Source organism: Coenobita brevimanus, chromosome 51 (assembly GCF_032717465.1).
Source record: "Coenobita brevimanus isolate Jiangsu-jjx chromosome 51, ASM3271746v2, whole genome shotgun sequence".
NCBI lineage: Eukaryota > Metazoa > Arthropoda > Malacostraca > Decapoda > Coenobitidae > Coenobita > Coenobita brevimanus.
Genome location: NC_137004.1, coordinates 18,531,363 through 18,546,125, shown reverse-complemented (window position 1 = coordinate 18,546,125; position 14,763 = coordinate 18,531,363). Strand labels below are relative to the sequence as shown.

The 14,763-nt window shown below is 42.7% G+C and overlaps 1 protein-coding gene across 1 annotated transcript in view; it reads right to left on the bottom strand.

The window, feature by feature from the left end:
• The window catches only part of LOC145400182 (allatostatin-A receptor-like), a 203,453-nt gene that overhangs the window by 67,743 nt on the left and 120,947 nt on the right, over window positions 1-14,763 (bottom strand). Inside the window, exon 4 of the mRNA XM_080272694.1 lies at window positions 1,348-1,559. Coding sequence (XP_080128820.1) covers window positions 1,348-1,559 — 212 coding nt within the window. The remainder of the gene's footprint in view (window positions 1-1,347; window positions 1,560-14,763) is intronic.

Below are 14,763 nucleotides of genomic sequence, written 5' to 3'. Positions count from 1 at the left end.
CTCTCAACTTTGTCCGCACTAGGAAACATGCAAAACAAGGCGGGCTAAAAGTTTGGGCCCGAAGGGGAAGAAAAAAGTTATGATGATGGAAACCTTCACAGAGACTTGAGTCGTGTATGGCAGGCTGATTTTCATGCGAGGTGTTGTGTGGAGTCTTTCGAAAAGTAATAGTTCCACTTTTCACGACTGTTATTAAGACTTTGTTTTCCTGTGTTTTATAACCAAAGAAATACAAAATATATTTGCTCAATCCCATCACCACTTAGCTGTTAATGTGAGGAACATCACAGCATCCACGAGCCTCAGTATTTAAATGTGGTTTATGTTGTTCATACACACAGAACATCCTAAACCTTATGAGAAGTCAAAATAATACCGCTCAAGGGACACACACACACACACACACACACACACACACACACACACACACACACACACACACACACACACCTTTCTCGGTAGGTTACGAGTGAATTATGGTGACAATGAGTACCACAACCGTCTATATGCGATAGCCACACTGCAATACTCATACAGCTCCCACATCACCACACCCCTATTTTACCCACATCTAGACACCGCAACACTTCAATTATTACACCCACACTACCACACTTCTGCAGAACCCACACCATCACATTCAGGTTAGTGTGTGTGCAGTGTTGAAACGGAAGACCTTGGCCGCAGCCGCTCACCATTGTTTGCCACAATACTTCGCATTCTCGGAAGCCTATCTTGGGGGAAGGGGGGCACAGAAACCTAATTGGGGGTACTTGCTCCCCCAGAATTCCCCTGCCCTCGACGTTCGTAGGTCACCTTTACCATGCATACTTTGCTATGACTGGTGAAAACTGAGCCTGAATTTCAAAATTTTTGTGAGGACAGGCTTTTTGTGCATGCACATTTTAGACTGATTAACTGATTGATTGAATACAATAAAAAAAATCATGGCGACCCACACATTTTAGATGTCACGCAGTTGCGACTAAGAGCTTTTGTGGAAGTAGTGTTTGGAAAATCGCTGGTCTTCGTACTGCATTCGTAACTTGACTAAATGATAGAAGTGGCTGGAATTAGTAAGTGATGTACAGTATGACCAGCCTATATGGAATCTGTTAATTTAGTAACATTACACCTTCTTAAATATTCTTCCTTCCACCAGATGATACCTGCAGCGCATGTGAGACGTTGTGGGGATTTGACACAAAATCTGTGGGAATTATTTTTGTTACTGTAGGAAGAGTATGTTCAGCTTAGACTGAACCTCTCTCTCTCTCTCTCTCTCTCTCTCTCTCTCTCTCTCTCTCTCTCTCTCTCTCTCTCTCTCTCTCTCTCTCTCTCTCTCACCTGTAGACTCTTGTCATGGCGGTGATGGTCTTGGTGGAGACCCAGAGCGCCTTGATCACTCTGGTGTAGAAGAAGGACATGAAGAGAGCCGGCAGGACGAAGATGATCACCAGACGGTACACGGCGAAGGGAATGGCGTAGTAACCTCCAGTGTCACAGTGGTACACCGTAACGTTGTGTGTGGCGTTGTAGTACGTCGTAGAATACACTTCCTGTGGGTGTAGAGAGAGGGAACTTAAAGAATATCACAGTGAAGCACCATCACGTTGTGTGTTGCATTGTTGTACGCAAGAAAGGGTGCCTTTGAGTAGGGGCGGAACACTCAGGGACAAGTTCTACATATAATTTATTGCATCTACTCCACACATTGGGCACGTCTGTTAATTTCCTCCCCGACGCATCATATCAACGAGCTATCTAAAGGACACACAAATATATCAAGTTCCTCTCAGGTCACGAAGACTAGTCACCGGGGGGCAATGAGATGTAGGCTAAAAATGGTGGAATGTTTAGCTAACAAATATCCTTGGCTGCACTCTAATATGTTAGAGCGTCGAACTGTACTAAGGCCTATTACACGTGCTCGGGTTCACAAAAAGGAATGTGCTGGTTAATTATAGAACACTTGTCCAGGGATGTAACAGGATACACAGGTTATGAGTGGCCTGGTTCTTTTATAACATTGCCAGAAAACGACGTAGAATTGCCATTTTACTGCCTCTCTGATGGTACTCAATCGTATTATTAACGAATTTCTCAACCGTTTTACAGCCATTAATCAGGTAATATGTCATATACTACAGTCACACTCACCTGTGACGGGCGTCGTTCTCTGTTACAGGTACACAACAAAAGAACCCACAGTGCAAAGAGTGATGTAATTAAGCTACGTCTATATCTGTGTGTCGTAGCTGATGAGCTACATTTTCCACTGACTCACACTAGCTGCAAATAAACACACTTAAACATTAGTCAGGTTCGTTGGGTTATACGTGAACGACCTGTACCTATTTTCCGCAACAAACTCCCTGTTTCTCAGAAAGTGGAGGTATGAAGCATGTAGAACATTATTATTAATCAGTTATTATTACTATTGGCCAGCTCCATGCTGCCGTTATTGTTAGCCGCGTTTTTTCTTTCTTGTATTCTTTCTTTTGGCCAGCTCATGCCACGTTTATTGATAGTTGCTTTTTCTTGTTTGGATTCTTGCTTAATTGTGACAAGCATTTCTACCCTTCATAATTAATCGATTTTTACCTAACTTGGACACACTGACCAGCTTATGACCTACTTGTGTCCGCAAGGTTTTGGCTACTAGGCAACTACTTGTCTAGCAACAGCTGAAAAATCGTTTTCTTCGAACTTTTCTCGTTTTGGACTGTAGAAGCATTACTAATGGGCGTAGAAAGCTCTGATTTCTTAAGGCGTAATCTCGAGATCACTTCCTATTGGAAGTGTGTCATCCATTTTTCTCTCCTCTAGTTTTCGAGTGGCAACCCTGCAAAGAATGGCCTCAGCGTCCCTATCAATGAGTACCGGTTTTCAAAAATGCCCCTCTAGTTCCTCAGCTACTTGATGGAATTGAATGAAACTTTGCATGCTTATAGACATTGACTAGTATTAAAACTTTCTAGGGTACACCTATATGTTACATTGGCCAGGTCAGGGGTTAAAGGTCATCAAATGCGAAAATGGTAAAAATAACTAAAATCACGACTATGCTCGCGTGAAATGCTAAGACTCTGAAGATTATTAAGCCAGGGCCATGATTCTTGGGTGGAATGTTGCACTGGAGTACCTCCATACAAAAATGACGTTTTGTGTCGAAAGTCACTTTCAGTTGATGGCAGCGCCACCTAGAAGTTGTACCTCTGGGGGGATATTCCGCAAATTTCAATTTCCTTGGCTGCACAGTTGGTGGATGGAATTAATGAAACTTTGTATGCTTATTAACGTTAATGAGTACTACAAGTGTGGTTTGTACATGCATGACCTTTATCTGCCAGGTCAGAGGTCAAATGTTATGAACTGCACTTCAGTGGAAAATCACTTCAATCATAATTAGGCTCACGCAAATTGCTAAGGGTCCGAAGGTTACTGACCCAGAGCCACGATCCTTGGGTGAGATATTGTCCTTCGGTACCGCCATACTGAAGTGACTTTTCATACCGAAACTCACCCCTGGTTGCCGTCGAAAGCTTGGTCCGCTGAGAGCTGGCCATCGTCACCTACAGCCTTGTCTTGTTTCCTTGTGGCAGGCACTTCGACCCTTGAGAATTAACAGATTTCGACCAAACTTTGACACAGTGACCAGCCTATGACCTAGTTGTGTCCGCAAGGTTCGGGTTGCTCGGCAACTACCCGTTGCCAAGCAACAACCGAAAACCCGCTTTTTTCGTACCTTTCACGTTTAGAGCTGTAGAAGCATTACCAATGGGCGCAGAAGTGCTGACTCATTTAGGCGTAATCTTCAGGTCATTCCTTATCTGAAGTAAGCCATCCACTTTTCCCCTCTCTCCTTTAGTTTTCGAGTGGTAATCCTACAAAGATTGGCCTCAGTGACCCTAGCAACCAGTACCGATTTTCAAAAATGCCCCCCTAGTTTCCCAGCAGCCCGATGAAATTGATGAAAGTTTGCAGACTTATAGACTTTACTGTACATTGTACTGCAACTTTCTGTTGCACATTAATGTGCTACATTGGCCAGGTCAGTGGTCAAAGGTTATCATATGCAAAAACAGTGACAATAGCTATAATCACGACTATGCTTGCGCGATATGCTAAGGCTCCAAAAGTTATTAAACCAAGGCCATGGTTCTTGGGTGGAATGTTGCACTGGAGTACCTCCATAAAAAAATTAAATTTAGTGCCAAAATTCGCTTCCATTATCTGGCAGCACCACCTGGAAGTTGTACTGCTGGTGGGCCATTCCTCAAATTTCAAGTTCCCTAGCTCCACAGTGGGTGGATGGAATCTAATGAAATTTTGCATGCTTATAGATGTTAATGAGTATTACAAGTGTGCTTCACACATGCATGACCTATATCTGCCTGGTCAGGAGTCAAAGGTCATCAAATGCAAAAAATATGAAAAACGCTAAAATTACAACCTTGCTCGCTTGAAATGCAAAAGGTCCGAAGAATAGTAAGCCAGGGCCATGATTATTGGATGACATATTGCACTGGAGTACCTCCATATAGAAATTACTTTATGTGTGGAAACTCACTTATGGTCATTGACAACGCTTGGTAGCTTAGAGTTGGCCATCATCATCTACTGGCTTATTATTATTATTATTATTATTATTTTTATCATCATCATCATCATCATCGTTATTATTATAATAATAATAATAATAATAATAATAATAATTATTATTATTATTATTATTATTGCTTTCCGAGACACAGCTATTGATTTCCTTCACATTCGGGTAATGTACTTAGTTTTGATGAATCACTCTTCTCATCGTCGGTCTTCCTGTGGCGTCATGAAAGCTGACAAACATGCCAGTCGCGGGTGAGCGTGGCTGTCGTGACAGATATGGAATAAGACCCTCTGTACTCATGACGTCCGTTTTATTTTATATCTTGCTTCCTTCAGACGATTATATTAAACTTTTGCAGAACCCCTGGCTATGAAGGGGTTGATGGAGGTTATATCTGACACTTCCAGTCTGAAACGTTTTCCTTAAGCTAAATTAAATCATCTGAAGAGGGAAAGAATAAAATAAAAGCATCATCATTCAATCGGAGAGGTTAATAGGAATTAGGCGGTTATGCGTAATTTCCATGCATTCTTCCCCCAGATGACATGATGGTAAGTCGTTCCTTATCGGTTATATTTGAAAATGATATGCCATATACAGTTTACGTACACTATGGAATACTGTAGTGTATCAAAGGGTACATACTGAGCTGTGTATAGTTCTTTAGTACACCGAAGAAATCACGTACTGAAGGCGTGAAGTAAGGCAGCAACTGTGTCGTTTGAGTATATGACAAAAAAGATTGAGGGTGTATGTAAGAGAGAGAGAGAGAGAGAGAGAGAGAGAGAGAGAGAGAGAGAGAGAGAGAGAGATTATGGCTTCGGGATCATCTCGAACAGATGATTGTAGAGATAATGAAGTACTCAGGCAAGAAAAATAATAATGAGGGCAATAAATTCATTGAGGTAGTAATATTTTGTTATTTTAAAGCAGTACATAATAATCAAGAGTGGATGGCGGAAGAGGAGGTCCAGCTTAGTACAACACACACACACACACACACACACACACACACACACACACACACACACACACACACACACACACACACACACACACACACACACACACACACACACACACACACACACACACACACACACACCTGTCTGACCTTATTATTGTACCTTCACAGTATACCGGTACATTACTGTATTATACTGTAATTATATATATATTACTGCATGTATGTATTAATATAATTATTCTGTATGAACAGTTTCTGGAACGAACAAGCCAGGCAAGGTACTGGTAATAATGCTTGTCTGTCTCCCTTTACTATTATTGTCATGAGTATCATCGTAACTCTAGGAAGATAATAGCCTAGTTCTTTCATTGTTATACATTAATACTGTGGTAATTCATTTTCTTTTTCTGTGGTTGGGGCACTTCTTGCACAGGATTTTTATGAAAAAGTTGTATGTTTAATAGGAATGCACTTGTCTCACTAGATTTATTTTAGCTTTGTTTCAAAGCAGACTGAGTACAGTAAAGGAGTAGACTGTAGCACCAGTCGAGGAGGGCAGTACTCCCAAGGTGGATGGAACGCTGATGACAGGGAGAGCTGGAGCTCCCGTTTCATCAGCCCTCGGGACTAATTCCTGACCATCCCCCTTTGCTGAACATTTTCAGTGTTTCAGTAAGACAGAGAGTAGGCCAGCATGCTCTCTAATACATGTTTCTCTAACTGTCAACGCCAAGCTGCATGCACAGTACACACCACACTTCCTTTTCAAAACTGAAAAATTAAATATGCCGCATGTTACTGATGCCTCGGAGTCCCCTGGGGAGGGGGACCATAAATACCCCTACCATCCGCCTCTCTCCCGGTGACGACTCTAAGAGCTACCCGGAACCACTGTCTGACTCACTTCTTCATTTCTGCAACATTCACGGCCATTCCTCTAACTTTCTCTCTGTTGAACATCACCTCTCCTCCTCTAAACCTCACCTTCTCTTCCTTACCAAGACTCAGCTGTCTGAGGCAACTAACAGCAAACCCTTTTCTGTTTCCTTCTACTTTCTCTATACTCATTTCAAAGCCAAAGCTGGCTGTTGTGTATATGTCTCAGTCTATCTATCTATTGTCAGACGCCTCAATCCCGTTTGGGGTGGCCACAAACAAATCGCCTCCAAGTCGTTCTGTCCCCCGCCATTTCACTGCCTTGCTCCCAACTCACACCCCCCTCTCTCATATACCTCTCCACCCCATCCCTCCATCTCATCCTCGGCCTCCCCCTCCCTCTTCCCCCCTCCACCTCACTCACATACACTCTCTTCGTCAGTCTTTCACCCTCCATCCTCTCCACATGGCCAAACCACCTCAGTGTGTTCCTCGTAACGCTTCCTATCACATCCACATCCACACCAAAACGCTCCTTTATATCCTCATTTGTCAGCCTGTCTCTCCGTGTGACTCCATAGGCTCTTCTTAAATAACTCATTTCCATTGCTCTCGCTCTTGACTTGCGTCCTTCCAACAACGTCCAAGCTTCACTACCGAACGTTAGAGTTGGTATCCCAATACTGTCATGTAGTAACTTTTTCACTTCCATGCTCACTTCCCTGTTTCTTATCACTGCTTTCAAAGAACCAGCAACCTTTCTTCCCTGCTGTACCCTTTCAAGCGCTTCACCCTCCAAACCTCCATCCTTACTCATCATACTACCCAAGTACTTAAACGTACTCACATTCTCCAATTCCTCACCATCCAACCTCGCTGTACATTCACTGACTTCACCTCTCACAAAGACCATCACTTTACTCTTCCCTATATTCACCTTTAGATTCCGTTTCTTACCCACTCTCCCAAACTCACCCACCAAGTCTTGCAGCTCCCCTTCGTCTTCACTCAACAACACAGTATCATCTGCAAACAACAGTACAGGGAGTTTCCAAACACTGTCCTCTCTCACCAGGGCCGCTCCAACATCCGCTACCCTACCTTGTACCTCTTTTATTACCCCATCCATGTACAGATTGAACAACCATGGAGACATGACACATCCCTGTTTCAACCCAACTTTCAAAGAGAAAAATTCACTTAGTTCACCATCCACACGCACTGCAGCCTTCGCACCATCGTACATACTCTTCACAGCATTCAACAACTTCCCATCTACTCCATATATTCTTAACACTTTCCACAATCCTTGTCTATCCACCCTGTCATATGCTTTCTCCAAATCCATGAAAGCTGCATACAACTTCTTTCCCTTCTCTAGAAACTTTTCCACTAAAGATCTAAGAATGAATATCTGATGTACACAAACTCTTCCCTTCCTAAAGCCTCCCTGTTCTTCTCCAACTAATTTCTCTGTTCTTTCTCTAACTCTGTCAATAAGTATCCTACCATACACTTTTCCTATTATACTAAGAAGACAAATGCCCCTATGATTACCACACACTTCTTTTTCCCCTTTTCCTTTGTACAAGGGAATAAGTATACCTGACTTCCAATCCTCCGGGACTCTACCTTCCTCCCAGGCCAATCTGCACATCTTCCAAATCCTTTCTACTACTATCTCTCCCCCATGCTTCAGCATTTCACCACACACTCCATCAATTCCTGGAGCTTTCCCCTATTTAACTTTCTTCATTGCTTCCACAACTTCTGTCCTACTGATTTCTTCCTGTCTTCTCACCTCCCTCCTTCTCCCAGCCATTCCCCACCCACTTATACTCACATTAATTCCATCCTCTATGTTCAACAATTCCTTAAACTGTTCTCTCCATCTGCTCACTTTTTCTCCCTTCTCCACTAGTAATCTACCATTTTTATCTTTCACTCCCTTGCTAACTTCACATCCACCCTGTCTTACTCTTTTCACCTCTTTCCAGAACATTTTCTTACAGTCCCTCCACTTTACACTCAAATTCCTTCCAAATTCCTCATCCACTCTCTCCTTACACAATGATTTATCTTGCTCTCATGTTCCTGAACTTGATTCTTCTGAATTCTCTACTCTCTGGCTTTGGCTTTCCTGTCATTCTCTGACTAAATATATCTGTGCTGTTTACTTATCCTCTAATTCAACTGACTATGCAAAATTCTTTGACTATCTTACTTCTACGATGGAACACATTCTATCCATTTCTCCTTTCTCTGAAATCTCTATTCTAGGAGATTTCAATGTTCACCACTGCCTTTGACTCTCCTCTCCTTTCAGTGATCCACCTGATGAACAAGCCTACATCTTTTCTATCCTTAATGACCTAGAGCAGCTTGTACAGCACCCTACTCGTATCCCTGACTGCCTTCGAGAGAGCTCCAACATACTTTGCCTCTTTCTTACAACTAATCCTTCTGCTTACACTATTAATCTTTCCTCTCCATTGGGCTCCTCTGATTACCTTAGCCAGTCGTATTACTTCGGTACAGCCTGTGGACCCTCCAAAGAAAAGTCGACTGTAGCACTTTGGAGCTGCAGATTGGGAGGCCCTCAGGCAGTACTTCTTTGATTTTCCATGGAATGATTATTGCTTCCATGGTCGGGAGCCATCTGAGTGTGCCTTGTGCATTACGGAGGTTATTCTCTCTGGCATGGAAGCATACATTCTTTTCTCATATCCTCTGACTAATGCAAGAAAGCCTTGGTTTAATCACGCTTGTTCTAATGCTGTCCACAACAAGGAGAGGGCCTATAAAAGATACAAGAGGCAGCCCACCCCTGAATCACATCTTTTTTATGTTTCTGCCCGGAATTGTGCTAAGTCTGTTCTTCATTCTGCAAAAAATAATTTCATCTGTACTAAATGCTCTCAACTCTCCGACTCGAATTCCTCCCGCTCCTTCTGGCCCCTTGCGAAAAACCTTTCAAACAACTTTACCTCATCATCCTTCCCTCCTCTTTTCTATTTGATGGCTCTGTAGCTATTTCTTCTACTGATAAAGTAGATCTCTTCGCTCAGACTATCTCGTCCAATCCACCTTAGATGATTCCAGTGCTGTTCCTCCATCACTTCCTCCCTCTGAGTTCCTCATGGCTGACATTAAAATATCTTCGGCTGATGTACTTTCTTCCATCACTGGCCTCAATACTAAAAAGCCATATGGGCCTGATGGGGTCCTTCCTGATGTCCTCAAGAACTATGCTTCTGTGCTTACACCCTGCCTAGATAAACTCTTTCACCTTTGTCTATCAACTTGTACTGGAAGTTTGCTCTCATTCAGCCAGTCGCAAAGAAGGGTGACCATTTCCAACACTCTAACTATCGTCCAATTGCTTTAACATCCTGTGTCTCAAAAGTTTTTGAGTCGCTTCTTAACAGGAAAATTTTAAAGCATCTTTCCTATAACAACCTTCTTTCTGATCGCCAGTATGGGTTCCGTCAGGGACGCTCCACTGGCGATCTTTTCACCTTTCTTTCAGACTCCTGGTCATCCTCATTTCGGGACTTTGGTGAAAGCTTTGCTATCCCACTTGACATCTCCAAGGCTTTCGATCGAGTCTGGCATAAGTTTTTAATTTCCAAACTGCCCTCTTATGGTTTCTATCTTTCAGTCTGTGCCTTGATCTACAGCTTCCTTTCTGGTCGTTCTGTAGCCGCTCTTGTAGACGGCCATCGTTCTTCTAGATCTATCAACAGTGGTGTTCCTCAGGGCTCTGTCCTCTCACCAACTCTCTTCCTTTTATTCATCAATGATTTTCTAAGCTGTACATCAAACCCTGGCCACTTGTATGCTGATGATTCCAACCTTCACCTTTCCATTCGATTCCTGCAACATCCATCTCAGCAGTTACTTCAACAAACAAGGGATGAGGCTATGGCACACCTAATGTCTGACTTGGTTCGTATCTCTAACTGGGGTAAAAATAATCTTGTTTTTAATTCATCAAAGACTCAGTTTTTACATCTATCAACCATACAGAATCTTCCACAGGAGTACCCACTAATGTTTAACCCGCCCCATCCCGACCACTTTTCAACCACTGACTCCTCCCAATCCCGACCATTTTTGGATTTTTTTTTTTTTTCTCAAACCTTCGCTTTTGGTGAGAAACATCAAAAATTCATAGAGAAATCGCTCACCTGAGGTTTAAAATACTCGATACAGGTAGGAGTACCTCCTTACCTTACTGGGTTTTCTATCAGGCTGGCACCAAAGAAAACAGGTTCTATGGGAGGATAACTATTTCACACCACTCATAAACGGTATTTATTTATTTACTTGGTACGAATTAATATGTAGTACGAGAGTATATTGGTTTTCAAACAGTAATATAGGCATTATAAGCAGTGTTTCACTTACTAATACCTGACCTTTTTTTGCCACATTACCCGATCATCATTTCTAACTGTTTCTTCCTCTAATGCTATGTAAAGTTTGTCCTCCACATTGTCATTGATTGGGGAATCACTCTGGCCCTGAATTTCGTACCGTGGCATGACATGGCTATACTGGCCAGGTCACTGATAACAGGTGAATTGCTGAGACAATGGCATGCAGGGGGGGGAGGAGGTCATGCTGGGTTAGGCATTGTCCCTGCCTGGCATCTTGTAGAGGAAGGTGTCACGTGTATACGTACCAAAAATCACTCGCGAAAATTGAAAATTGTGCAAATTAGGGACCTTGCATTTTTTTCGCGTTTATGTACGTCGACGGGATTGGCAGTGACAAAACGTGTGGACGTTAAAGAACGTCGACGGGACGCCGCTGGTTAATAATATCCAGCTCAACCCTGCAACATCCTTGAATATCCTTGGGGTTTCATTTACTCGGGATTTATCTTGGACAGATCATATTGCATCTCTTGTAAAATCAGCTTCCAAGAGATTAGGTGTGCAAAGCCGACTCTGTACCTTCTTTACCCCTGGACAGTTGTTGACTTTATACAAGGGTTTTATTCGCCCCTGTGTAGAATACAACTCTCATGTGTGGGGAGGCTCCCCTCATACAGCTCTTCTCATTAGGGTGAAGTCAAAGTCTTTTTGTCTCATTAACTCTCCTCCTCTTACTGGCTCCCTTCAACCTCTGTCTCTTCACCGCAATGTTGCTTCCATATCTCTTTTCTGTCGCTGCTTCCATGGTCACTGCTTCTCTGCATTGTCTGCTTGCATCCCTCCACCTCTACGACGGGGGCATAGCACCCGTCTAGCAACAAATTCTCATCCCTTTTCTGTCGAAGTCTCTAATGCAAGAGTTAACCATTACTCCCAGCCCTTCATTTATGCAACGGGTCAACTCTGGAACTGTCTCCCTCTGTCTGTATTTCCTACTGCCTATCATCTCCAGTCTTTCAAACGAAGTGTGTCCAGGCATCTCGAAATGAACGGATCTTTAATTTGGGTCACTTTTGTATTGTTTTTGTTTTTTTATTAGAAGGAATTGTTTGCTGGCAACTAGCCTTTGGTTCCTTCTTACTCGCATAAAAAAAAAAAAAAAAAAACGCCTCCCACCTCCTGTACCTAGACCTTTCTAACAGCTTGAATAACACAGAGCATGACGAAGCTATCTGGCTGCTTGACTGGAAGGTCATTGTTTAGGTAAGCTAAGCTGAAGGGGAAACTTTATTAGCACTTCTTTCTAGTAACACTGTACCGTTTTCTGTTGCACAGCAACATTATAGCGAGAGGTAATTTTAACAGAAGACCGTCATACTCAGAGTAAGGTCTCATAAATGTGCAGATTGACACTTTTATTACACAACTAGAGGGGCACTCAGCGGAGCACATCGGTCCGACAAGGGCAACATAATTTCCGAATCACTCTTCATAATGGGTTAGAGTTTCTCATCACTGATAAGGTTTTCGCAAAAAGGATATTCCGGATCCAGAGTCTGTAGTACGAACCGGATCGGTCGCAAAAGTTAATCGATTGTTCCATGAGACATAGACTATCTATACCAACCAAATTTGGTCTAAATGTCTCATTTAGTTTTTGAGTAATCCTTCTAACAGACAAGCAAACAAACAAACAAACAGGGATGAAAACGTAATCACTTTGTCGGAGAGAATTATTACATGAATCATCATGACAAATTACTGACTCATTCATAGGTGAAGATACGGGCTAAGTCATCCCTCACCAGCCAACGGCCACTGAGTGTGGGAGGCAGACCGTAGTTCGAGAAAGGACAGACCAAGTTACGTCTCTGGATGGTGAATGCCTGTCGTCACACGCACCGGCCGGCACTAATGAGGTCGGGGAAAAGAGGCGGGAGGGACAGGATATAATATACTCTTTGGTATTCATATTGGTGGATAACCAGAAAATAAATTCCCGAAATGATGGGTACAAACGAAATATAATGCAAAAGACTGAAATATAAGACGAATGGTCAAAGATTTTGTTCCTAACGCAGTTTTCTCCTTGCCAGCCAGATTTCGTGTCTTATACTGAGCTGCTTTGGAGAGGTAATACCAAGCCGCCACTTGTTGAGGAACCAACCTGAGCAGGTAAAAAGATCCGCGATGAGGGAAGTCCTGGCGGGGAGACATGGTAGTGAAATTACCTGGTAGAGAAGAGACGAGAGGGAACGAGAATGTGGCAATAGTCCCAGAGCAGTCAGCCCAGAGGAAAGGAGAGGGACGAGTGATGAGGCGCTGGGAAAATGGAGCAGCTGGGTATTATGAAGAAGAAAAGAAGAGAGGGCAAGGCTATTAGGCGAGAAAATTCTGAAAAAAAAAAAAAAGTGAAATACTGGGCTAGGCAGAGAGGAGAGTGTACGAATGAGGAAATGGAAGACAGAGGTGAGAGGAGAGCAATTTAATCAAGTGTGAAGTATCGCAGGGAGAGGTGGCATAGAGTTATGTTGAAGGAGTAAAGAACAATTGTTGCACAAACTGATCATGAAGGTTCCCGGGGATTAAGTAATTAGAGACGGGGGCTCGTAAAGGAAGGCAGTTGAATGGATGAAATACGAAAAAAAAAAAAAAAGACTCTGCAAGAAATTTACAAAATAAGTATTCCACTGTTATCAGAGGAGATGTAAAAAGATGAAAGAAAAATGTGACAGAGGTAAAAACGACAAAAGTATGGCGGATGTGGACAGAACTGAAAGATATATTGAGAATATATTGCAGGAAATTATACTGAGATGGTCTGTCGAGTTGGAAAGATGACGAAGGGAAGAATAGGAACAGGGTGGTATAATAAAGAAATAATAGTAAAAAAAATACTGAATGTCCAAATTAAAATATACTTTGACTGTAAAGCAACAAAGATGACGAAGTGTTAGAGAGGAAGAAGAGGGATGCTTACAGGGGAGTACAATGATAAAGAGAAGATGGGTAGATGAGAACTTCTGATATATTCTTAGTATATTCTAAGGAGAAATCAAGCTCATGTGGAAATAAGTGGCAAAGGCAAAAGGACGTGAAGATGTGGATGTAATGATGAGAATGAAAATGTGATGGTAGAGAATGCATTAGGTATGAGATGGAGAGTGTAATCTAAAGAGTTGTTGACTATCGAGAGAGAGAGAGAGAGAGAGAGAGAGAGAGAGAAAGAGAGAGAGAGAAATGTTATTACATAAAGAAAGTGTGCTATTATATCTTCGTGAATTGCAGGAGTGGAAAGATATAGATGGCGGAAGCGAGTGCAGTTAGACGTGAGCAAGTAATGGCGACAGTAAAGGTGATTTTGGGGAGGGTTCCTGGACCAAACGGTACATGTGGTGAATTGTGTATGAGACAGCCCTAGCATTACTCAGTATGAACGGTGGGTGTTAGCGCCGAAGTGATGACATGTGGAAATGTAGGAGGACTACTGGACCCCAAAGAGGACCGCTGGGACTTGGGAATAGGCCCTGAAGCCTTTGCCCAGAGTCGGACACATAAAAAAAAAAAAAATGTTCAGTGCGTATCTACTGCAGGAGGGCCATTAAGGTAGACAATAGTATGACAAGTCCCAGTCTCCTCCTAGAACGCGACCCGCAATAGCCGATGTTACACCCAGGTCATCATTTGTAGTGCTGAGTGAACAGGGACTAGGGGGAATTAACTTTGTCCAAGAGTCTGACTGGCCTTAAACCCGGGTTCTTCCACCAACGACTTGGACGTACTAACTCATTCACCACCGGTTTCCAGTGTTTGAATATCATTTCAGCTCAGACGCAGAAATAAACTGCTACGGAAAAGGTGTTAGGGATCTTCCTATGGCCACAACAATACCATGTAGTATCTGCAAGTGACATCCGCTCAGG